The 25,192-nt window shown below is 40.5% G+C and overlaps 1 protein-coding gene across 1 annotated transcript in view; it reads right to left on the bottom strand.

Annotated features, from left to right (window-relative positions):
* GRB10 (growth factor receptor bound protein 10) overlaps positions 1-25,192 on the bottom strand; it is a 647,881-nt gene that overhangs the window by 473,149 nt on the left and 149,540 nt on the right. Inside the window, exon 2 of the mRNA XM_053714305.1 lies at positions 20,925-21,141. Within this exon, the coding sequence (XP_053570280.1) occupies positions 20,925-21,106 (182 nt within the window). The 5' untranslated portion in view covers positions 21,107-21,141. The remainder of the gene's footprint in view (positions 1-20,924; positions 21,142-25,192) is intronic.

Here is a 25,192-nt window from a genome sequence, read left to right as displayed (position 1 = left end):
ACAAAAATTATGCACTCTCAGGTCTTTATGTCAACACAAACTTCAATTTAATGAAACGTTTTTAGGGACAGCCTCCCCTTCATCAGCATACCAACATCACAACTTAAATACATAAGTGAACAGAAATCAATTTACACACCTGTGATAACACTCAGTGTTGGTGACCATATTGTGTATGAACCGCACGCCATGCGTGTCAGTGATACCACCGAAAGTAGTGGCATGTTGAACGGATGTGGATTCTCATACCATTATGTCCGGTGTATAAATTGTTATATTCAACTTGTCCCGTATTTTTATGGAACTTGTGTGTCAGTGTGTATATCCTTTATGGATAATGTGTCTCAAAGAACATAAATTGATAAATGGGGCTTATTCCACTCGTAATTTAAACTATAAATGATACTTTCTCTTATCCTTGTAAAGTGCATCCTTAATTATATTCTGATCAGCATGGGTCCGTGGTCCTAGGAATAGTCCTTACAGTTCATTATACTCAGGTGTCCATTCCTCATAATTTAGCGCTAGGATTTGATATTAGCCACTCACAGCTTATGTTCAGAGGGAGTGTGAGATTGTGAATATATCTCATACAGCTCACTAATATGAGCCTGTCACACATAAGAATAATGGGCGAGCATCTCGTAGATGATGGGGTTAATCCCACACAGTAAAATACATCTTACATTCGAAACCGGAAGTGACGCAGGACGTCACGACCGGAACGTATATGCTATAGAGCAGCACTCGAGATCATAGTAGCTGGTAAGAACCTGTATCGCTCACAACAAGTATGTGTTGAGGAATATTACCGAATATACTCCATATTCTTGTGCCACATTACACGTTACTTTAGAAACTTACACGATAAGTTATTTAATACAATATACCCAATACCGGAAGTGACTAGGTACGTCACAACCGGGACCCATGTTGATCGGAATATAATTAAGGATGCACTTTACAAGGATAAGAGGAAGTATCACTTATAGTTTAAATTACGAGGGGAATAAGCCCCATTTATCAATTTATGTTCTTTGAGACACATTATCCATAAAGGATATACACACTGACACACAAGTTCCATAAAAATACGGGACAAGTTGAATATAACAATTTATACACCGGACATAATGGTATGAGAATCCACATCCGGTTGACATGCCACTACTTTCGGTGGTATCACTGACACGCAAGGCGTGCGGTTCACACACAATATGGTCACCAACACTGAGTGTTATCACAGGTGTGTAAATTGATTTCTGTTCCCTTATGTATTTAAGGTGTGATGTTGGTATGCTGATGAAGGGGAGGCTGTCCCCGAAAACGTTTCATTAAATTGAAGTTTGTGTTGACATAAAGACCTGAGAGTGCATAATTTTTGTTAAATATATATATATATATATATATATATATATATCTCAATCAGCAAGCATCCACGCTCTCATGTAATGGGTATCTGTATACTGTGTTGATAAAGTCAGCCTGTCATACCCTGGTTCTCCCCGGCAGTTCTGAGACCGCACCAACAATCATGCGGTTACCATGCTCCTGACGTCTGGGTCCCAGCTCACTCCTCACTTCACGGCTACTGCTCCAGGACTCCTGTCCGTCAACAAAACGCTTTTGAGCGTAATACGTGTACCTTGTGATCCTGGTTATGTCACCGGACTGGCGACCCGTGCTTTCCTATTTGCGGTAGGTATGTTATGAATGGGGTCTCAAGGAACTCCGTATCCAGTGGCTCCAATGGCTCCCTGTGGAAGTACCGTGTTACCTTACCGATGTTATTTGCTCCAGAAGGATCTCTCCTAGCAAGTGCTTTGTTTGAGCAAACAGCCACAATGCCCTGTAAGTCTCTTAAATCTGGATGGCAGTGCAGCTGCATTTACTGGCAAAGCAGATGAACATCCAAATAAGCACAAGGCGCCAGCAAATAAGTTATAAAAACATCAATTATGCTTACCTGATAACTTAATTTCCATCTGTGGGAGGAGAGTCCACTGCTTCATTCATTACTTGCCGGAATTAAGAAGCTTGCCACCAGAAGGCAGCAAAGACACCCCAGCCAAAGGCTTACATACCTTCCCCACTCCCCTCATCCCCCAGTCATTTTCCAAGGGAAAAAGGAACAGTAGGAGAAATATCAGGGTATAAATGATGCCAGAAGAATAATATTAAATTTAGGTCCGCCCGCCAGAGCAAACGGGTGGGAGCAGTGGACTCTCCTCCCACAGATGGAAATTAAATTATCAGGTAAGCATAATTTATGTTTTTCATCTTAATGGGAGGAGAGTCCACTGCTTCATTCATTACTTGTGGCAACAAATACCAAGCTCTAGAGGACACTGAATGAATAAAAACAGGAGGGTAAAAGGAGGCGGCCCCTATACTGAGGGCAATACAGCCTGCAGAACCTCTCTCCCAAAAACAGCTTCCGCTGAAGCAAAATCATAAAGTTTGTAAAACTTTGTAAAAGTATGTAAGGAGGACCAAGTAGCCGCCATACAAATCTGCTCCACAGAGGCCTCGTTCTTAAAGCCCAAGAAGAGGCCACAGCTCTAGATGTGAGACATAAACCTCTGAGGAGGCTTATGTCCCGCTGACTCATATAACACTCCTCAACCAAAAAGACAGAAAAGTGGAAGAGGCCTTCTGCCCCCTACACTTCCCTGAATACACCACAAATAAAGATGAAGTCTATCTGAAATCTTTCAAGGTTCGAACCACATCCAAGTTATGCAGTAACCTTTCCTTAGACGAAGAAGGGTAGGACACAAAGAAGGAACTACTATATCCTGATTGATGTTACAATCTGACACCACCTTGGGAAGAAACCCCAACCCAGTGCGAAGCACAGCCTTATTAGCGTGAAAAACCAGGCAAGGGGGCTTAAATTGCAAGGCCGCTAAATCAAAGACTCTGCGAGCCGATGCAATAGCCAGAAAAAATAGAACCTTACATGAAAGAATCTTAATGTCAAGCGCATGCATAGGCTCAAACGGAGCCCTCTGCAACAGCTTAAGAACCAAATTTAAGCTCCAAGGAGGCGCAGAATTTCTAAAGACAGGTCTGATCCTGGACAGAGCCTGAACAAAAGGACTAAATGTCAGGAAGCTCTGCTAGCTTGTGTAACAGCACTGACAACGCCGAAATCTGTCCCTTTAAGCAACTGGCAGCAAGACCCTTATCCAGTCCATCCTGGAGAAAGGCCAGAATCCTGGATACCATAACCTTGTGCCAGGGATATCCATGTTCCTCACACCAGGAAAAGTAGGTCATCCACACCTTATGATAGAGTCGATGAGTGAGCGGCTTCCTGGCCTGGATGAGATTATCAATTACTCTCTCAGAAAAACCTCTCTTGGCCAAGACTAGGCGTTCAATCTCCACGCAGTCAGCCTCAGAGAGTCGAGATTTTGGTGTAGAAAGGGACCCTGAACCAGCAGATCTCTGCGACAGGGCAACATCTATTGAGGAGATGATGACATCCCACCAGATCCGCAAACCCCGTCCTCCGCAGCCACAACAGATCAAAATGGTCAAAGCTTGCTCCTGTTTGATGCGAGTCACCACTCGAAGAAGTGGCAACGGTGGAAAAATGTACATTAGGTTGAACTCCCAAGGCACCGCTAGGGCATCTATCAGCTCTGCCTGTGGGTCCCTGAACAGCAACCCATATCTGGGTAGCTTGAAGTCGAGTCTGGATGCCATGAGGTCTATCTCCCGCGTCCCCCATTTGTTGCAGATCTCTGCAAACACCTCGGGATGGAGAGACCATTCCCCCGGTTGAAACGACCGTCTGCTGAGAAAGTCCGCTTCCCAGTTGTCCACACCCAGAATGTGGATCGCTGAGAGCGAACAAATGTGAGTCTCTGCCAATTCCAGAATCCGAGATACTTCCCTCATGGCTAGGGATGCTTCTCGTTCCCAGCAGTGGGAGGAGAGGTGAACCAACGCAGCACACAAGCCACACAGTTAATCCGGAAATGTGTTCCTTCGACCAGAACGCTAGCTAGTAGCGGGCGGAGTGAAAAAAATCACCAAACAAATCCACAGAAAAATGCTTCTCGTTCCACCCTGATGGTTTATGTAAGCCACCCAGGTAATGTTGTCCGACTGGAATCTGATGAATTGGAACGACAAGCCCTCAGAGCGTTGAATATCGCTCGAAGTTCAGAATATTTATTGGTAGAGTCGACTCTTCTCGAGTCCGCCCTTCTGGCACCCCAAACAGCTCCCCATCCTGATAGACTTGCGCCCGTGGTCACAATCTCCCAGGATGGCCTCAAGAAGGATGTCCCCTGGGCCAGCTGTCCCAGACGGATCTACCAAGAGAGGGATTCCCTCACTCGGTTGTCCAGAGAGATCTATTGGGATAGATCAGAGTAATCGCTGTTCCATTTTCTCAACATGCATAACTGAGGAGGTCTGAGATGGAACCTGGCGAATGGAATGACATCTATGCTGCATACCATGAGCCCAATCACCTCCATACACCTGGCCACAGATGTCCTTGAGGAGGTCTGAAGGGAAAGACAGCTGTATGCAATCTTGGAACGTCTCTGCTCTGTCAAGAATATCTTCATCGATATGTAATTATCGTACCCAGGAACTCCAGCCTGTTGCTGGGAAGCAGATAACTCTTTCCTCCGTTTTCCACCCATGGGATCGAAGGAGAAGAACCCACAAGTGGTCCTCCGCGAGACCGTAGAACAGAGTCTGGACCAGAATATCGTCCAGATAAGGAGCCACCGCAATACCTCTGGCTCTTTTTGGCCTCAACACAGCCAGCAGAAGAAATTACACTCCCAGTGGGGTATAGAAAAGATAAGGTAATAAAATGTTAATTTCCCATTGTTCTCTCTCCAAGTATTGATGATTGGTTTATGGACAGATAAGATACAGAAGCAGGTATATGTACACAATGTGAAAGTAATTAGATCTGATTATACCTACAAGCTCAACCCATTTTATTAGGTTGTGGCTTCAAAACACAAAATGAGCTATTTTATACATGCAAATAAGCCTTAAAAAAGAAATTCTCATACATTATATACTCTGCATCTGGTAAAAAAAAGTAATTGAAATCACATTAGGCGAAAATCAATTTTATAGTATACTGGCCCTTTAATCTTTTCCTGTATCTCCTCGAGGGGAATCTCCACCTCGACCATAGCTGACAGTGCGTCACACCAATACGTAGCGATCGCCGCTGCCGGTTGGAAAACAAACCATGTGAGTTGGAACATCTTTTAGGAATAGCCCCTCAAGCTGAGAGTCCGGAACGGGGAAATGCTTTTTAAAAGTGGTAGAGGGAGAAAAGGACGAGCCCAGTTTCTCCCACTCATTCTTAATAATCATAGCCATCTTCACAGGAACTGGGAAGGTCTGAGGCACCACCCTGTCCTCGTAAACCATACCTAGCTTAGGGATCGCGGGAGGATTAGTAGGGCCTTGGGGAGGTACATGTGTAATCGGAGATTACAATAAACACAGGTAATTAGATTTAATTAAAGAGGGAGTATCTTCTAACAGAGTCCTCCATAGCTTGCGCCTTTAATATGGACTGTGATAGATTAAATGGCATCTTTATACACCAATGGCCGGGGCACACACCACCTCCTATGACCCGGACCACAGAGAAACTGTTACGTCTCCTGCAAATGCCGATCAGGAAAGAGGAAGTTGAAGAGGCCACACCCGGTCACATGGAGTGCCATGCAGGACCTCCCCTGCACTATAGAGAAAGCGCGCCAAAAAAGGCTGTGACGATCTTTACCTGACACATTGCTAGAGCCTCATATTACACATGACGTAGCATTAACACATAGATATTATGCATAAATCTCCCCCTGTTCACTAATCCCCTTTTCCAGGGATATTAACCCTTGATTCTATCAGATAAAAGAAGACACACTGTGACCCTGTCTGCGTTATATGTGTATAAATAAAACAATCTTACCAGAATCTATGCCGTGGAACAGGAACACGGCCCTTCATGTGTGACAGGTTAGTAGCATCGCTCCTGACATGGACTTGAGAGAATAAAGGCAGGCAGCGAAACTGGTCAACGCTGATTGCCCAGGAGCTGTTAACATGAGTCTGGATGGTTTTACAGAGACAACATTCCCTGCATCTCCGGACTCTAACTTTCATCCATGCTCTCACTGAGAGGCTGACAGGATTACTTAAAACTCCAGTCCCATTTCGGAGAGTACTACCCTCGATAAGAGACTACTCCGACTCTTCCGACACTTCTCTGCCAACCTCCTGTGACGAAAGGCAAATACTGACAGGGGAATGAGGGGAGTGGGGGAGGTATTTAAGCCTTTTGCTGGGGTGTCTTTGCCACCTCCTGGTGGCCAGGTTCTTAATTCCCACAAGTAATGAATGAAGCAGTGGACTCTCGTCCCATTAAAATGGAAATAAAACTATCTTTATTGTTCCATTTAAAACGTGGAGAGAATACCCCTTAAAGTAAAAAGACTAACATGTTTCGGCAGAGAGCCGCACTCATAGTCCATAAAATCACTCACAAGCTACTGACTTAAAAAGCTCTTTGTGGGCCCTGATTGGTAGGAATATTTTTCAAATATTTAAAGATACGGGGCAACATATATAACCATACTTAAACTTGATGGCAACAGCCTTTTACAAGGCTAAACCCTGAATAACCTTTTGAATAAACAATTGTATCAAATCATCTATTGTACATACAAAGAATGAATCAACTGAAAACTTGATACAAAAATAAATTTGTGTCTAAAAAAAATTGATTATGGTTCAGACAATGTACTTTAAAGGGACACTGAACTCAAATTATTTCTTTCATGATTCAGATAGAGCTTGCAATTTTAAGCAAGTTTCTAATTTACTCCTATTATCAAATTTTCTTAATTCTCTTGGTATCTTTATTTGAAATGCAAGAATGTAAGTTTAGATGCCGGCCCATTGTTAACAACCTGGGTCGTTCTTGCTGATTGGTGGATAAATTCATCCACCAATAAAAAAAAAAGTGCTGTCCGGAGTTCTGAAATAAAAAATAAAAAGGTTAGATGACTTTTTTAAATAAAGATAGCAAGAGAACAAAGAAAAATTGATAATAGGAGTAAATTACAAAGTTGCTTAAAATTGCATGCTCTATCTGAATCGCAAAAGAAAAAAATTGGGTTCAGTGTCCCTTTAACAAAAGCATCAAAAAATATCACAACTAAATCTGCTTTATCTATGTCCTTTACAAACGCAATTGAACAAATTTAGACTAACTAGATCACAAAAGACCCAAATGTTTTGTACTCAACCAGATAAAGGACTATTTTTGTGTGCATATTTATACATTTTAAGGCTTACTTTTAGGAATCTGGTGTAACCTAATATATAGCCCATATGAATAGATAAATGTGTATATATCTACACACACACACACAATAAATTGGCCTGGTATCTACCTTTGCAGCCTTGCAAGCAGAGGGTATAGTGATCAGATCCAGTAAAAATGCACTGAAACATTTAGCAAATGCCATTCTATTATTTACAGAACAACTCTGATACTAGGCAGAAAGAAAAAGAAAAGAAGATTTGAGCCCTGTTCAGATGAAATGGACTAAACACAAATCAGAGCTTAAAATATACCCTTGGACTACTAGTTCTGAGGAAAAAATTGTGGAAATTCAAACCAGAACCAAATAAAATCTCTCTGTAAAGAAAGATAAAAGTCTGGAGTTAGAAATCATGAAAAAAATTCTATTAAAAAAAGAAGCAGAATTAATTTTCAGTTTTAAAACTCTACACCCACATGGGTTAAATAATGAACTAGACCTTAATTTTCTTTAATAATTCATGATAAAAATGTTCTCATTCACCCTATACACTCCTTGAAATACACAATCATTTTGCTATTTAACACTTATCTCAAATTTCTTTAAATAAAACATATATTATTCATTTGTTTAAATATTAAGTACTAGTACCAAAAGGGCAGTTAAAGACATATAAATAGGTATAAAGTACAATATACTAAGAAATCGTTATAAGTAATTCTTCATATGGAAGGTGCACATATATTATTCATTTACTATGATGTCACTATTAATGTCATTGATTTTTTTCCCTTTTGTTATATTTTTTACACATTCTTTCACATTGTTCTATGCAGTCATTTAAGCATAGTAGGTATTTGTTAGCATTACAGATCACCCATTACATTATATTTTTATTGAGGTTATAAAATGTAGAAACAATGGCAAGGTTACAGTGCAAATAGGAACATAAGCATATGTCCTCACATTTACAGGACTGTCTTCAGGTTCCAGTATATATACAAAGGATTGTACATGCAGTACAGTATTTTTGAGATTAAACAGTATAATGTAAAAAATAGAAAAAAATTGCACCTAAAACTTTTAGATATAAGTTCAACTAGTCAAAAATGGATTAGCCTAAATGATAAGTAATCAACCTCTTTAATATTTCTTAGTGATTGCTATATATATGTAATGTACCCTCTTCTAACAAATGAGGGTCTCAGGTAATCAAGCTATAGCTGTATATAAGAGGGAAGCTTGTCAACAATATTGTTGTTTATAGGACCACATGTGGGTCCCCAGGACTGTAGTTGTAAGCACTGAATACAATTTCTTACAAAATCTATAGGATATATTTTCCTTAGCTTATCCATATAAGCAATGGGGGGGGGGGGGGGGAATAAACTGAGTCAGCAATCTTGCAAGGACTATTTAGTCGCTATATATAGTTCAGAACTATCTGAAAGATATCTTGAGTATTATTAAAGAGCCGACTGCATATCTAACTAAGGGCAGTAGTACAATGCCATATATATACCGTATTATTTCACATAAATTAAAGGGCCACTAAACCCCAAATATTTTGTTCATGATTCAGATAGAGAATACAATTTTAAACAACATTCCATTTTACTTCCATTATCTAATTTGCTGCAATCTTTAGATATCATTTGTTAAATAAATAGCAATGCACATTGGTGAGCCAATCACATGAGGAATCTATGTGCAGCTACCAATCAGAAGCTACTGAGCCTATCTAGATATGCTTTTCAGGAAAGAATTTCAAGAGAATTAAGCAAATTAGATAATAGAGGTAAATTAGAAAGTTGTTTAAAATGGTATTCTCTATCTGAATCATGAAAGAAAAAAATTGGTTTTAATGTCCCTTTAATATCGTCAGCGGTGAAATTGCACATAATCAGTAGAGTCAAAGCTAAATATGGACTAAACATTCAACTTAGTGGGCTAACTGTTGGATCATATATAAAAGTATGACATAGCGAGATGGGAATGACAGTGGGATATGTCTATCTGAATTCGGAGAAGATAAATAAGGAATCTGAGGGTCTAATGCATAGTTACATGGGTGTTAACCAGAAAGTAAGTCTACCACATGGGCATGGGACCTATGCCCTGCGGCATTAGATATAGAGTTCCTATATTCAGTTAGGTACAGTATAAAATCCTTATTGCAAGACCTCCATTATCTAACCACCTCAGTCCCAATCTTTCCTTTCTTCCCCTATTCCCAACTATAAAGTTTATGTTAGGATTCAGATACTAACCATAAGAATTAGGAATATAGGTAAATGAATGTTCTGACCCATTATAAATGTTATAGCCAAGGCCTGAAACAAAAACATTATTAAATAGTATAACAAGATGAAAAAAACTGTTTAGTATATATTTGGTCTATATGAGAAAGCAGATCTGCTAGCCCATAGGCTGAAATGGACTAACTAATAACTTCATAGTGAAATCTCTAAGTATAGCATGGAGGGACAGACATGAATATTCATATGCAGAGAGTTAAGTGTATTCGTATAAATACAGAACTAGTACATACTCGGAGCAAAGAGATTTCTATTCTAAATGCCTCTCCTGGATTGCAGCAACTATCAACAGAACTAAACACTTTAACTTTTAAGCCTTTACCTAATGCCTAAATAGGCAGCAAACTATAATCCAGGAACTGTCCCACTTATAGTTACTGGTCCATGTTTTCTGACATCGTTCTTCATATGAAGTTCCCATAACTAATGGACCATTACAAATAGAGTCAGCAGGTTCAAAAAGTGGCGTAATCACTTTTCTGTGGGGCAATGTCTCTTAACTCACACCTGTAGTATAGATTATCTGTCCCGGAGAGGCAACATATGATGACAGTAAGAATCGGTCATTGCGTCCAATGCTCCTGTCAAAAGCCGGTTAGTTTCAGCTGACTGTGTAGTCCAGGCGGCATTTCGGAGACGGATTGTCCACCGAGGCCAGACCCCATCGACATCTAGGTCCAAACCGAGCGATGGTTCCATCTTCGTAACTGAAGATTTTAACTGTTGGTCCTCCGGTTCTCCGTGGGCTGTCAGCGTCGCGTTAGTTACTCTGTCGTTGGGAGACTGTGTATGCCCCGAGGCAGGCTCCAAACCAGGACAATGAAGTGTGACTTTCGCTGGTGTTTGAACAGCTATCAATGGGCATTTCTTAGAGTTGAAAGGTACGTCTTCTATCTCACTTATCTGGGTGTCAGCGATCATATCAGTTGCAACCCTCGGCATTTCCGATTCCCCCTGTGCCAGCGTATTCGGTGCTCAATAGTGCACCGCCTCTGAGAGGACTCTAATCAGCTGTATCTCCATTCTTTGGAGGGCAGTCTCAAAACGTTGTCAGACTGTATACTCCCATCTAGCTGCAGTCACCATATTGCTTTTTGAGTCTGACATAATCATATGCAACATCAGAGTTAGACTATCATGTTCAACTTCTTAATTACATAGTGTCCGATATCCGTAAAGGTGTTTGTTCCACCACCACACCGGGACGAAATGCGTAGAATTTGTTATTCATTTCTTTTTAGCCCTGTGAGGCTGCCGTAGGTCCTCGTGTGCTCCGAGGTTCCTATTGGTTTAGAGCCGAGGGTGTGTGTGGCAATCCTCTAACGAGCTCTGCCAGTTTGGTGGAGATCTTGGCGGCACTATACTATTCATACCCAGGACACTTATACATAAGCAGCCATTCCACATCTATCGAGTCTGGCATGAACATTCTAAGGGCTACTTTTCGCTGAGGATTGTATATCTTGATGTGCCTGTTTTTATTGTTCTTTTGTAAATATATATATATCTTGTGTTACTATAATAAAAGTTTGGCTCTACACTTGAATCGTGGCCTGCGCTTCTCTCCTTTTCCATATTTTTCAGACCATATATGGAAATGCCCATATAATGCTTGCTGCAAGCAAAACTATGCCTGAATTAAAGGGTTTAATGAGGGTTTAAATAGAAACCTATTTGCAGGTAAGCTTTGGCTGCATTATATAATTTAGAAACGTATGTTAGTTCATACTGTTTTATGTCCCTTTAAAATTGATTGGCCTATTTGAACCTTAAAAAAACTTTCCAAATTTATTTTATCATCAAATTTGCTTTATTCTCTTGGTATTCTATGTTAAAAGCTAAACCAAGGTAGGCTCATATGCTAATTTCGAAAGTCCTTGAAGGCCGCCTCTTATCTCACTGCATTTCGACAGTTTTTCACAGCTATACAGCACTAGTTCATGTGTGCCATATAGATAACATTGTGCTCACTCTAATGGAGTTATTTATGAGTCAGCACAGATTGGCTAAAATGCAAGTCTGTAAAAAGAACTTAAACAAGAGGGCTGTCTGCAGAGGCTTAGATACAAAGTAGGCAGGGGTAAAAATAAATTAATATAACATTATTGGGTATGTAAAACTGGGGAATGGGTAATAAAGAGATTATCTTTTTAAACAAAAAATTCTGGAGTAAATTGTCCCTTTAAAGTGAATTAAAATTTTTACAATAAAGTGCCCATTTTTTACAAATTCGATTAAAAACAGGGGCACTTTAATTCATCAAAATTTACATTTCACTTGTGTTGTGAAAATACTTACCTTTTAATCTTGATAGCCGTTGCATTGCATCCTCCGCCCATCGCAAAGTCTCTTCCTGGGTCTAAAATGAGGAATCCAGCTTCCTCCAATCAAGCCAAGATTGGAGCATAACCAATCCGTCATTTATGACGTAGGCAGAGGCTTCCGATGACCGGGGGAAGCTAGAGTGGCTGTCAGGATTAAAAGGTAAGTATTTTCACAACACAAGTTAAATGTAAATTTTGATGAATTAAAGTGCCCCAAATCGGGCACTTTATCATCAAGATTTACATTCACTTTAAGGAAGAAAAGCTCCTTTACCGCCGGTCATAGTAGAAACTATTGGAATTTAACCCAGAACCAAACATCTTTCCCTAAAAAGAGATAAGTCTGGATTTGGAAATCATATCAACTGACCAGGATTTAACTACAAAGCCCTTCTAGAAACAACGGACATTGACATACTCTTAGAATTAATCCTCATGTCAATAACTACATCACAAATGAAAGTATTTCTAACAGCTGCACCTCTAACTACACAACTTACCCTGCTCTGCAAACCATTTGAAAAGGTAATTCATCTGAAAGATATCTCCAATCAAGACACTGAGTGCACTTATTTCTTATATCTGTTGAGATAATATGGAATTGCTTTTAACTTTTATTATTGTAACATTCCAAACTCTTGTCTCCCCCTTCTACCCTGTCTGAAACTACACCCCCCCACACACCTTACTTTATAACCAGGATTTTTCACCTTACCATTCTCTTTCTTACAGCTGCACCTTTAACTACACAACTTACCCTGCTCTGCAAGCACTAGCCCTCCAATCCTCCCTCCACCACCCTCCATGGTGTTATCCTTAATATATACACACCTCCTAACAGCATTTAGGTGCATCTGTCACTAATAATCCAGGATAGAAACACTACTTCATTCTTACAGCCTCTGTACTGACACAACCACATTGTGTAACTATTTTCCAATCCTCATTTGCCCACTCATCAAGTATTGGCACACTTCAGTAGATCCAAAACGTTTATAAAATCTTAACAGAATCATCTGAAAAACTGTTCCGAAAGACTTATGCAACTGAACAGAAAAAGTTGGAGCCACACAGGCAACACTAACTGCTGGCCTAAAAAGAAAACCAGCTTGATTCACAGGATCCTTAAAAGAAGAATAGTATTGCAAAAGAATGGTGGAACGCTTAAAGGGACAGTCAAGTATAAATTAAACTTTCATTATTCAGATAGGACTTTTAATTTTAATTGACTTTCCAATTTACTTTTATCACCAAATTTGCTTTGTTCTCTTGGTATTCTTAGTTTAAACTAAACATAGGTAGGCTCATATGCTAATTTCTAAGCCTTTGAGGGCTGCCTCTTATCACATGCTTTTTAAATCCCTTTTCAACACAAAGAGACAGAAAGTACACGTGGGATATATAGATAACACTGTGTTCAGGCACAGGGAGTTATTTAAGATCTAGCACAATACAATGCTAAATTTAAGACAATAGATAATAACCAGTCACAGTCATGTGATCAGGGGGCTGGAAGAGGGTTCCTAGATACAAGGTAATCACAGAGGTAAAAAGTATATTAATATAACTGTGTTGGTTATGCAAAACTGGGGAATGAGTAATAAAGGGATTATCTATCTTTTAAAACAATAACAATTCTATGGTTGACTGTCCCTTTAATCAAGGTTGAAATAGCCCCATCTACCTTAGGAATGGTTTCCCAATGCTCAATATTACAAGCTGAAGGATTATGAGAGCCACCAGGCTTAGACCAATACTTAGAAACTATCTCAGAGACAGCATTAGGGTTAGGAGAAAAAAAAACTCTGTGGAGTCTTAGAAATAATTTAAAACGTTAAATCCAAAACATTTAACAGACTTCTCCTCAGATACCTTATGATCTTCAAAACCTAAAAGTACATACACCTCTTTTAAAAGGGAATAAATATGATCAACCTTAAACAGAAAAGTGGTTGACTTAGAATCATGATCAGAAAGATTTCTGATCATCGCACAATATTTCCCCTCAGAGGGTGAATCATCTGAACACTATGTAACGCAGGCTTAGAGGGTAAATCATAGACTGACCTTTTGCGCTTACTTGGAGACATAGCCGCCTGCATTTTGTATAAATTAGAGCATACAAAATTCTTGAATCCTGGAGAAAAATCTCTAGAGCTCCCGTGTTTGGAACAAACAGTAGGAGGGCAGATACCTTTAGAAGCAAGAGCAGCATTAGTCTGATTGAATGCATAACATTTAAAAAGGATTGCACAGCTGAGTTGGAGGCAACACATTTACAAGAAAGAAAATTTACAATAAGCACAATTCGCATTGTACGGAAAAGTGTTTAGAGGAATTATCTTCTAAAGAGGTTTCAAAGAGACACAGAAGGCTCCAGAATTAGTGAAACATTACAGAAAAAAAAACCCATAAGGCCCCCTAAAAACAGAATTTATGCTTACCTGATAAATTACTTTCTCCAACGGTGTGTCCGGTCCACGGCGTCATCCTTACTGGTGGGAAATATCTCTTCCCCAACAGGAAATGGCAAAGAGTCCCAGCAAAGCTGGCCATATAGTCCCTCCTAGGCTCCGCCCACCCCAGTCATTCGACCGACGGACAGGAGGAAAAAAATAGGAGAAACCATATGGTACCGTGGTGACTGTAGTTAGAGAAAATAATTCATCAGACCTGATTAAAAAAACCAGGGCGGGCCGTGGACCGGACACACCGTTGGAGAAAGTAATTTATCAGGTAAGCATAAATTCTGTTTTCTCCAACATTGGTGTGTCCGGTCCACGGCGTCATCCTTACTTGTGGGAACCAATACGAAAGCTTTAGGACACGGATGAAGGGAGGGAGCAAATCAGGTTACCTAAACGGAAGGCACCACGGCTTGCAAAACCTCTCTCCCAAAAATAGCCTCCGAAGAAGCAAAAGTATCAAATTTGTAAAATTTGGCAAAAGTGTGCAGTGAAGACCAAGTCGCTGCCTTACATATCTGATCAACAGAAGCCTCGTTCTTGAAGGCCCATGTGGAAGCCACAGCCCTAGTGGAGTGAGCTGTGATTCTTTCAGGAGGCTGCCGTCCGGCAGTCTCGTAAGCCAATCGGATGATGCTTTTAAGCCAAAAGGAAAGAGAGGTAGAAGTCGCTTTTTGACCTCTCCTTTTACCAGAATAGACAACAAACAGAGAAGATGTTTGTCTGAAATCTTTTGTAGCTTCTAAATAAAATTTTAGAGCACGGACTACGTCCAAATTGTGTAACAAACGTTCCTTCTTTGAAACTGGGTTTGGACACAAAGAAGGTACAACTATCTCCTGGTTAATATTTTTGTTAGAAACAACCTTTGGAAGAAAACCAGGCTTAGTACGCAAAACCACCTTATCTGCACAGAACACCAGATAGGGCGGAGAACACTGCAGAGCAGATAACTCTGAAACTCTTCTAGCAGAAGAAATAGCAATCAAAAACAAAACTTTCCAAGATAACAACTTAATATCTATGGAATGTAAAGGTTCAAACGGAACCCCTTGAAGAACTGAAAGAACTAGATTTAAACTCCAGGGAGGAGTCAAAGGTCTGTAAACAGGCTTGATTCTAACCAGAGCCTGAACAAATGCTTGAACATCTGGCACAGCTGCCAGTCGTTTGTGTAGTAAGACAGATAAAGCAGAAATCTGTCCCTTTAGAGAACTCGCAGATAATCCTTTATCCAAACCTTCTTGCAAAAAAGGAAACAATCTTAGGAATCTTTATCTTATTCCATGGGAATCCCTTGGATTCACACCAGCAGATATATCTTTTCCATATTTTATGGTAAATCTTTCTAGTTACCGGTTTTCTGGCTTGAACCAGAGTATCTATTACAGAATCTGAAAACCCACGCTTTGATAGAATCAAGCGTTCAATCTCCAAGCCGTCAGCTGGAGGGAGACCAGATTTGGATGTTCGAATGGACCCTGAACAAGAAGGTCCTGTCTCAAAGGTAGCTTCCATGGTGGAACCGATGACATATTCACCAGGTCTGCATACCAAGTCCTGCGTGGCCACGCAGGAGCTATCAAGATCACCGAGGCCCTCTCCTGTTTGATCCTGGCTACCAGCCTGGGAATGAGAGGAAACGGTGGAAACACATAAGCTAGGTTGAAGGTCCAAGGCGCTACTAGTGCATCCACTAGAGTCGCCTTGGGATCCCTGGATCTGGACCCGTAGCAAGGAACCTTGAAGTTCTGACGAGACGCCATCAGATCCATGTCTGGAATGCCCCATAATTGCGTCAACTGGGCAAAGATCTCCGGGTGGAGTTCCCACTCCCCCGGATGGAATGTCTGACGACTCAGATAATCCGCTTCCCAGTTTTCCACACCTGGGATGTGGATCGCAGATAGGTGGCAGGAGTGATCCTCCGCCCATTGTATTATTTTGGTCACTTCTTTCATCGCCAGGGAACTCCTAGTTCCCCCCTGATGATTGATATACGCAACAGTCGTCATGTTGTCTGATTGGAATCTTATGAATCTGGCCTTTGCAAGCTGAGGCCAGGCCCTGAGAGCATTGAATATCGCTCTTAATTCCAGAATGTTTATCGGGAGAAGAGACTCTTCCCGAGACCATATTCCCAGACCGCGCCCCAGCCCACTAGACTGGCGTCGGTCGTGACGATGACCCACTTTGGTCTGCGGAAGCTCATTCCCTGGGATAGGTGGTCCAGGGTTAGCCACCAACGGAGTGAATCTCTGGTCTTCTGATCTACTTGAATCACTGGAGACAAGTCTGTATAGTTCCCATTCCACTGTTTCAGCATGCACAGTTGTAATGGTCTTAGATGAATTTGCGCAAAAGGAACTATGTCCATTGCTGCAACCATCAACCCTACTACTTCCATGCACTGAGCTATGGAAGGACGTGGAACAGAATGGAGAACTTGACAAGCGCTTAGAAGCTTTGACTTTCTGACATCTGTCAGGAAAATCCTCATTTCTAAGGAATCTATTATTGCTCCCAAGAAGGGAACTCTTGTTGACTGAGACAGAGAACTCTTTTCTATGTTCACCTTCCATCCGTGAGATCTGAGAAAGGCCAGAACGATGTCTGTATGAGCCTTTGCTTTTGAAAGAGACGACGCTTGTATTAGAATGTCGTCCAAGTATGGTACTACTGCAATGCCCCTCGGTCTTAGAACCGCTAGAAGGGACCCGAGTACCTTTGTGAAAATACTTGGAGCAGTGGCTAATCCGAATGGGAGGGCCACAAACTGGTAATGTTTGTCCAGAAAGGCGAACCTTAGGAACTGGTGATGTTCTTTGTGGATAGGAATATGTAGGTACGCATCCTTTAGATCCACGGTAGTCATAAATTGACCTTCCTGGATAGTGGGTAGAATCGTTCGAATGGTTTCCATTTTGAACGATGGTACCCTGAGAAACTTGTTTAGGATCTTTAAATCCAGAATTGGTCTGAAGGTTCCCTCTTTTTTGGGAACTACGAACAGATTTGAGTAAAATCCCATTCCTTGTTCCGTCATTGGAACTGGGTGTATCACTCCCATCTTTAACAGGTCTTCTACACAATGTAAGAACGCCTGTCTCTTTATTTGGTTTGAGGATAAGTGAGACATGTGAAACCTTCACCTTGGGGGTAGTTCCTTGAATTCCAGAAGATAACCCTGAGAAACTATTTCTAGCGCCCAGGGATCCTGAACATCTCTTGCCCAAGCCTGGGCAAAGAGAGAGAGTCTGCCCCCCACAAGATCCGGTCCCGGATCGGGGGGTTCCCTCATTCTTGCTGTTTTGTTAGTGGTAGCAGGCTTCTTGGTCTGCTTAGCCTTGCATCGGTTTCCAGGCTGGCTTGGGCTGTGAAGCATTACCCTCTTGCGTAGAGGATGCAGAATTAGAGGCCGGTCCTTTCCTGAAATTACGAAAGGAACGAAAATTAGACTTATTCTTGGCCTTGAAAGGCCTATCTTGTGGGAGGGCGTGGCCCTTTCCCCCAGTGATGTCTGAGATAATCTCTTTCAATTCTGGTCCAAAGAGAGTTTTACCCTTGAAGGGAATGTTAAGCAATTTTGTCTTGGATGATACATCCGCTGACCAAGACTTTCGCCAAAGCGCTCTGCGCGCCACAATTGCAAACCCTGAATTTTTCGCCGCTAATCTAGCTAATTGCAAAGCGGCATCCAAAACAAAAGAGTTAGCCAACTTAAGTGCGTGAACTCTGTCCATAACCTCCTCATATGGAGTCTCTCTACTAAGCGACTTTTCTAGTTCCTCGAACCAGAACCACACTGCTGTAGTGACAGGAACAATGCACGAAATGGGTTGTAGAAGGTAACCTTGCTGTACAAAAATCTTTTTAAGCAAACCCTCCAATTTCTTATCCATAGGATCTTTGAAAGCACATCTATCCTCAATAGGAATAGTAGTGCGCTTGTTTAAAGTAGAAACTGCCCCCTCGACCTTAGGGACTGTCTGCCATAAGTCCTTTCTTGGGTCGACCATAGGAAATAATTTCTTAAATATACGAGGGGGAACAAAAAGGTATGCCGGGCTTCTCCCACTCCTTATTCACTATGTCCGCCACCCGCTTGGGTATAGGAAAAGCGTTGGGGTGCACCGGAACCTCTAGGAACTTGTCCATCTTGCATAATTTTTCTGGAATGACCAAGTTGTCACAATCATCCAGAGTAGATAACACCTCCTTAAGCAGTGCGCGGAGATGTTCTAGTTTAAATTTAAAATTTCACAACATCAGGTTCAGCCTGTTGAGAAATTTTTTCTGAATCTGAAATTTCTCCATCTGACAAAACCTCCCTCATGGCCCCTTCAGATTGGTGTGAGGGTATGACAGAAACATTATCATCAGCGCCCTCCTGCTCTTCAGTGTTTAAAACAGAGCAATCGCGCTTTCTCTGGTATGCAGGCATTTTGGATAAAATATTAGCTATAGAGTTATCCATTACAGCCGTCAATTGTTGCATGGTAATAAGCATTGGCGCGCTAGAAGTACTAGGGGCCTCCTGCGTGGGCAAAACTGGCGTAGACACAGAAGGAGATGATGTAGAACTATGTCTACTCCCTTCATCTGATGAATCATCTTGGGCAACTTTATCTGTGGCAGTACTGTCCTTACTTTGTTTGGACGCTATGGCACAATTATCACACAATTTTGAAGGGGGAGACACATTGGCTTTCATACATAAAGAACATAGCTTATCTGAAGGCACAGACATGTTAAACAGGCTTAAACTTGTCAATAAAGCACAAAAACCGTTTTAAAACAAAACCGTTACGGTCTCTTTAAATTTTAAACAGAGCACACTTTATTACTGAATATGCGAAAAAATATGAAGGAATTGTTAAAAATTTACCAAAATTTCACCACAGTGTCTTAAAGCATTAAAATTATTGCACACCAATTTTCAGAGCTTTAACCCTTAAAATAACGAAACCCGTTACAGATTTAACCCCTATACAGTCCCAGCTACAGCCTTTGCTGTGACTTTGCCAAGCCCAGAGGGGAATACGATACCAAATGACGCCTTCTAGGAACTTTTCCAACCACTTTCAGGTCCTCACACATGCATCTGCATGTCTTGCTCTTAAAAACAACTGCGCAGTAATGGCGCGAAAATGAGGCTCAGCCTACAACTGGGAAGGCCCTTCCTGACTGGAAAAGGTGTCTAACATAGTGCCTGACGTTAAAAACGTTCCAAATAATGTCCAAATAAAGCAATCGATTTAGCCCATAAAAGTGTCTATCAGTTTTATAGCCCATATTAAGCCCTTTATTCTGTTTGAGACTAAGAAAACGGCTTACCGGTCCCCATGAGGGGAAATGACAGCCTTCCAGCATTACACAGTCTTGTTAGAAATATGCCTAGTCATACCTTAAGCAGAAGAAGTCTGCTAACTGTTTCCCCCAACTGAAGTTACTTCATCTCAACAGTCCTATGTGGAAACGGCAATCGATTTTAGTTACTGTCTGCTAAAATCATCTTCCTCTCACAAACAGAAATCGTCATCTTTTTTTGTTTCAGTAAATAGTACATACCAGCACTATTTTAAAATAACAAACTTTTGATAGTAGAATAAAAAAACTACAACTAAACACCACATACTCTTAACCATCTCAGTGGAGATGTTGCCTGTGCAACGGCAAAGAGAATGACTGGGGTGGGCAGAGCCTAGGAGGGACTATATGGACAGCTTTGCTGGGACTCTTTGCCATTTCCTGTTGGGAAAGAGATATTTCCCACAAGTAAGGATGACGCCGTGGACCGGACACACCAATGTTGGAGAAAAACACCCTAAAAAAAAAAAAAACCCATAAGGCCCCCTAAAAAAACCCTTAAACCCCCTAAAAAAAACCCTAAAAAAAAAAGTCTAGAAGCAAGAGGGGAAAAAACATACCCCCTCCAAGCAAAAAGCACCAGGGCAGTAATTGTGCCAATAAACAATACTCCCAATACACCCCTCTGTCTAAGAGCAGCTCAGAGAAAATGGGCCTCAAATCAGTCTGAGAACCCCTCTCATAGAACATTAGCAGCACCTTCATTCCAGCGGAGGCAAAGACAAGGCTGATTACCAGTAAGATGAGAGGGGTTTTTATAGAGTTCTTGGGGTTTTGAAATCTTTTCCTCCTTCTAGAGGGCAGGAATAGTAATTCCCAGGAGTAATGGATTGTGGACACTCACCACCTGTATTAAGAAATATTCATATGTTGACTATATAATAAAGCAGAGGGACAAAGAAGATCTGGAGTTGTAGACACTCGGCTGCAGGAAAATCTAGAAGATTTGTAGTAATCATACCACTTAATATTTTTAAAAATTTAATTTTAATAATTTCAAAACTCAATTCTGTACACCTCTTCATTCCTAAATATAACAGAACTGAGGGCTTATTAATAGATACTCTACATTTGACAGTTGTATTTTCAGAATAGTTATTTAGGGAGGGGGATTCTTTTTCCTACCTAACTGCTTGTATGTGCATTGGTTGTGATCGCTGCAGCTTCTGTCTCTGAGGCATGGACGGAAGAGTGCTGGTTCCTGAGTTTGACATCTGGCTTCGGTTAAGCTGCCCATTTTTAAGAAGTGGTACGGATTCGGACACTGCGCTGCATGTGCAATATAAACTCTCCATTGAAGAGTTCATGTCATTCACCAGAGCTTCTAGGTCGACATCATCATCTAAGAAAGAACAAAACAAATTCAAAATGTATTAAATGAACATAAAAATGTATGCGAAAATACAAAATGAAACCGAATTAAATCTATATTATAATATAACTGGACAGATCTACATAAAGTACAGGTGTATGCAAAAGTCAATTATAATTAAAAGCTAAGGGACAGGAAACCCAAAACTTTCTCTCACAATTCAGAAAGCATACAATTTTAAACAACTTTCCAATTTACTTCTAGTATCTAATTGGCTTCATTAATTTGGTATCTTGTTGAAAAGCATAGCTATGTAGGCTACGCACCTGGGTGCCATCTGCCGATTAGTGGCTGCAGATTTTACTGCTCCACAGTGGACCAGTAATCTAGTGCTAGCTAAATCTTCCTGCAGGTCTTTTGCAGTCAAAAGTAGTGTTTGTTTTGCTTTTATGTCTATGAGAAGTTGGAGATTTCGTCTGGTATCTTAGATTTTGTCTTCAGTACAACAGTTCCTCTTCCATTTCCTAATGGCATTTCTAGCAGTGGAAACTGCAAGCAAAAATCATTTAATTTTCTTTTTTATAAATGTCCCATTCATTTGGAGTCAATTATTTGTATTTTTTTATCCTCAGTCAGCTGCTTGGATAACCCTTTGATTGCAAACTTAATAGCCTAAACCAACTCGTTGGGTCTTGATCCGAAATCTTACAAATAAATCACTAGTGGATCACCAAGGGTAGCCAAAATTTTGACCATACCAAAGTCCGTTTTTTTTGTTCAATCCATAAAATTCAGCAAATAGTATCTATGGATTAAATATGTTGAGTTTAAGTTTGTTCACTACAGGGGCTGTTCTTAATTAATAAGAAGATAATGGAGAGACTTTAAATAAATAATGTAAAGTATGTGCTTTTAGAGACACAATTTAAAGGGACAGTCAACACCCGAATTTTTTTGTTTTGAAATATAGATAATCCCTTAATTACCCATTCCCCAGTTTTGCATAACCAACACAGTTATAATATACATTTTACCTCTCTAATTACCTTGTATCTAAGCATCTGCAGACTGCCCCCTTATTTCAGGTATTTTGACAGACTTGCATATTAGCCAGTGAAAATTCACATGCATGAGCTCAATGTTATCTATATGAAACACATTAACTAACGCCCTCTAGTGGTGAAAAACTGTCAAAATGCATTTCAAATAGAGGTGGCCTTCAAGGTCTAAGAAATTAGCATATGAACCTCCTAGGTTTAGCTTTCAACTAAGAATACCAAGAGAACAAAGCAAAATTGGTGATAAAAGTAAATTGGAAAGTTGTTTAAAATGACATGCCCTATTTAAATCATGAAAGTTTTTTTTGGACTCGACTGTGCCTTTAACTACCGCCGTTATATTTGTTCCATGTATCTGTGTGCATTACTGGAACATGGTGCCAAAAAATGTCTTCTAAGATTCAATATTTATTTTGAAAATTAAAATAGAATAACTTCTTTCCTGAGGAATTACATAGGGCCAAATTACTTGTGGAACGATATTTATTGCTCTTGCGTTAACTTCACTAGAAGCTTTTTACATATTGCAACCGCCTTTTGTATTTCTTTATAGACTTCAATGAAGCGTGAAAAGTGGAACACCATACTCGCACACAAACTGGTCACATTCTCTCAAACTTTGATGTTTATTTGGTATTATTTATACATTCATGTATGCATCTCTATGTTAAACCCTTTGCCTGCCTAATATCTTTGAGCCCTTAAAAATAAATATATATCTATATATATCCACAATCCATAACTCCTGGGAATTATACTCCTGACCACTAGGAGGCAGCAAAGATCCCAAAACTCCAGGAGCCCTTAAAGTGAAGATCAATTTCAATGAATTAGTGCCCGGTTTTTAATAATCCTATTAAAAACATGGGCACTTTAATTCATCAAAATTGACATTTCACTCCTTTTCTTCAAAAACCTACCTTTTAATCTTAACAGCCGCTCCAGCGATTCCCCCGGCTGTCGGAAGCCTCTTCATACGTCAGAAATGATGAATCCGGCTTCCTCCATTCGTCATTTTGGACTCACGAAGAGGGCTTGCGACGGGCGGAGGAAGCGCTGCAGCGGCTGTCAGGATTAAAAGGTAGGTTTTTGAAGAAAACTAGTGAAATGTCAATTTTGATGAATTAAAGTGCCCTTGTTTTTAATAGGATTATAAAAAAAACAGGCACTAATTCATCGAAATTGACCTTCACTTTAAAAACCCTCCAACCTTATTGGAAACTAGTCTGATGCATAGCCAAGTCAGAAAAAGAAGGTAGGAAAAATAAATAAGAGCAAGACAAAGAGCAGGGGGGGGGGGGGGGGGGAAGTGGTGCATACTAGAACGGCCACCAGAAAAAAATAAAATCAAAATATAGAAAATAATGGGAGGGGGCTCATGGACTCTCACCACCATGAAAAATTAATGTATCAGGTAATCATAAATTATATATTCTTTCATAAAGAGGTGAGAGTCCAGAATCCATTACTCCTGGGAACTAATACCCAAGCTGTCTATTAGTAATCTGGGTGGGACCAGACTTATACTATTCCATTTCGATTGGCTGAATACATATATACATACATACATACATACATACTATTTAATGCCCAGAAACAGCTGCCCCTATGACTTTCCTCCAGGAGATGCAAAAACCATCAAAATAGGGATGTATGTATGTAAGGAAAACCAAGTAGCTGACTTGCAAACGATCAACAGAGGCCTCTTTCTTAAAGGTCTATGAAGTAGCAACTGATCTGGTAGAATGGGCAGTAATCCATTTAGGAGAAGGCTGACCCGACTCCAAGTAAGCTTTACTGAATACAAAAGCTTCAACTAAGAGGCTAACAAAACTGCAGCAGCCTTCTAACCTTTCCAGGAACCAAGATTTTTTATAAAAAAAATAAACTAGAAGATTGAATTTCTATTTGCAGGCTGCTAAGGATTTTAGACAAAGCTCTTACTACATTCAAAATTCCGGAGAAGCATTTCCATGTTATCAGAAGAAGCCACCTTAGGCAAAAAAAACACAGTTCTCAAAGCTGCCATATCTTGATGAAAAACAAAAATGAGAAGGCTCACAACAAAGAGAAGACCATTCAGAAACTTGTCTAGCAGAAAAGCCAAAAGAAACATGACCAACTAGGACAAAAGCTGAATTTCCAAATCTTGCATTGGTTCAAAAGAAGGAACCTTCAAAACTCTTTAAACCAAATTAAGATTCCATAGAGGAGAAATTGGTTTAATCACAGGCGTAATCCTGATTAAGGCCAACTAAACCCATGTTCCCCACATCAGGAAAAAAAAGCCTTCCAAACTTTGAAAATATTTTCCTTGTCATTTCCCTTGTCATTGGTTTATGTACCTGAAACAAAGTTAATCACAGAATCAGAAAAACCTCTCTGCCTTAAAACTAAAGGTTCAATCTCCAAGCCATCAAGTTTAGAGATTTTAGATCCTGATAAAAGAATGGACCTTGAAAAAGAAAGGTCGTGACAGAGGATGAGGCCATTAAGGACAACTGAACATCTGCATCAGATTTGCAAACCAAGTCCTGTGAGGCCAAGCTGGAGCAATCAGGATTACTAATGATAGCTCCTGCTTGATCCTGGCTAATACTCTAGGTAACAGAACAAGAGGTGAAAAAACAAATTCTGCTTACCTGATAATTTTCTTTTCTTCTGATGGAAAGAGTCCACAGCTGCATTCATAACTTTTGGGAAAATAAGAACCTGGCCACCAGGAGGAGGCAGACACCGCAGCCAAAGGCTTAAATACTCCTCCCACTCCCCTCATCCCTGCCTAAGGTACAAAACAAGCCCAACGAGCAACGACACTCAGAATACCTGGCCAATCAGACCAGGTCAAGTAATTAACCTGTGTAAAAAGGACATAACCGAAGTTTCCAGTAACTGGGGAACCCCGAACCAACCCTGAAGTCTATAGGTCCGGTAACAATCCACAACGGGAACCACAAGGGAAAATGCTGAATGAAACTCAGCAACCAGAAGCCCCAGGGAGAACAGGTCAGAAACCCATTGTT

This window comes from Bombina bombina, chromosome 5, assembly GCF_027579735.1.
Source record: "Bombina bombina isolate aBomBom1 chromosome 5, aBomBom1.pri, whole genome shotgun sequence".
NCBI classification, from domain to species: domain Eukaryota; kingdom Metazoa; phylum Chordata; class Amphibia; order Anura; family Bombinatoridae; genus Bombina; species Bombina bombina.
This window is presented reverse-complemented; position numbering and strand designations above follow the sequence as displayed.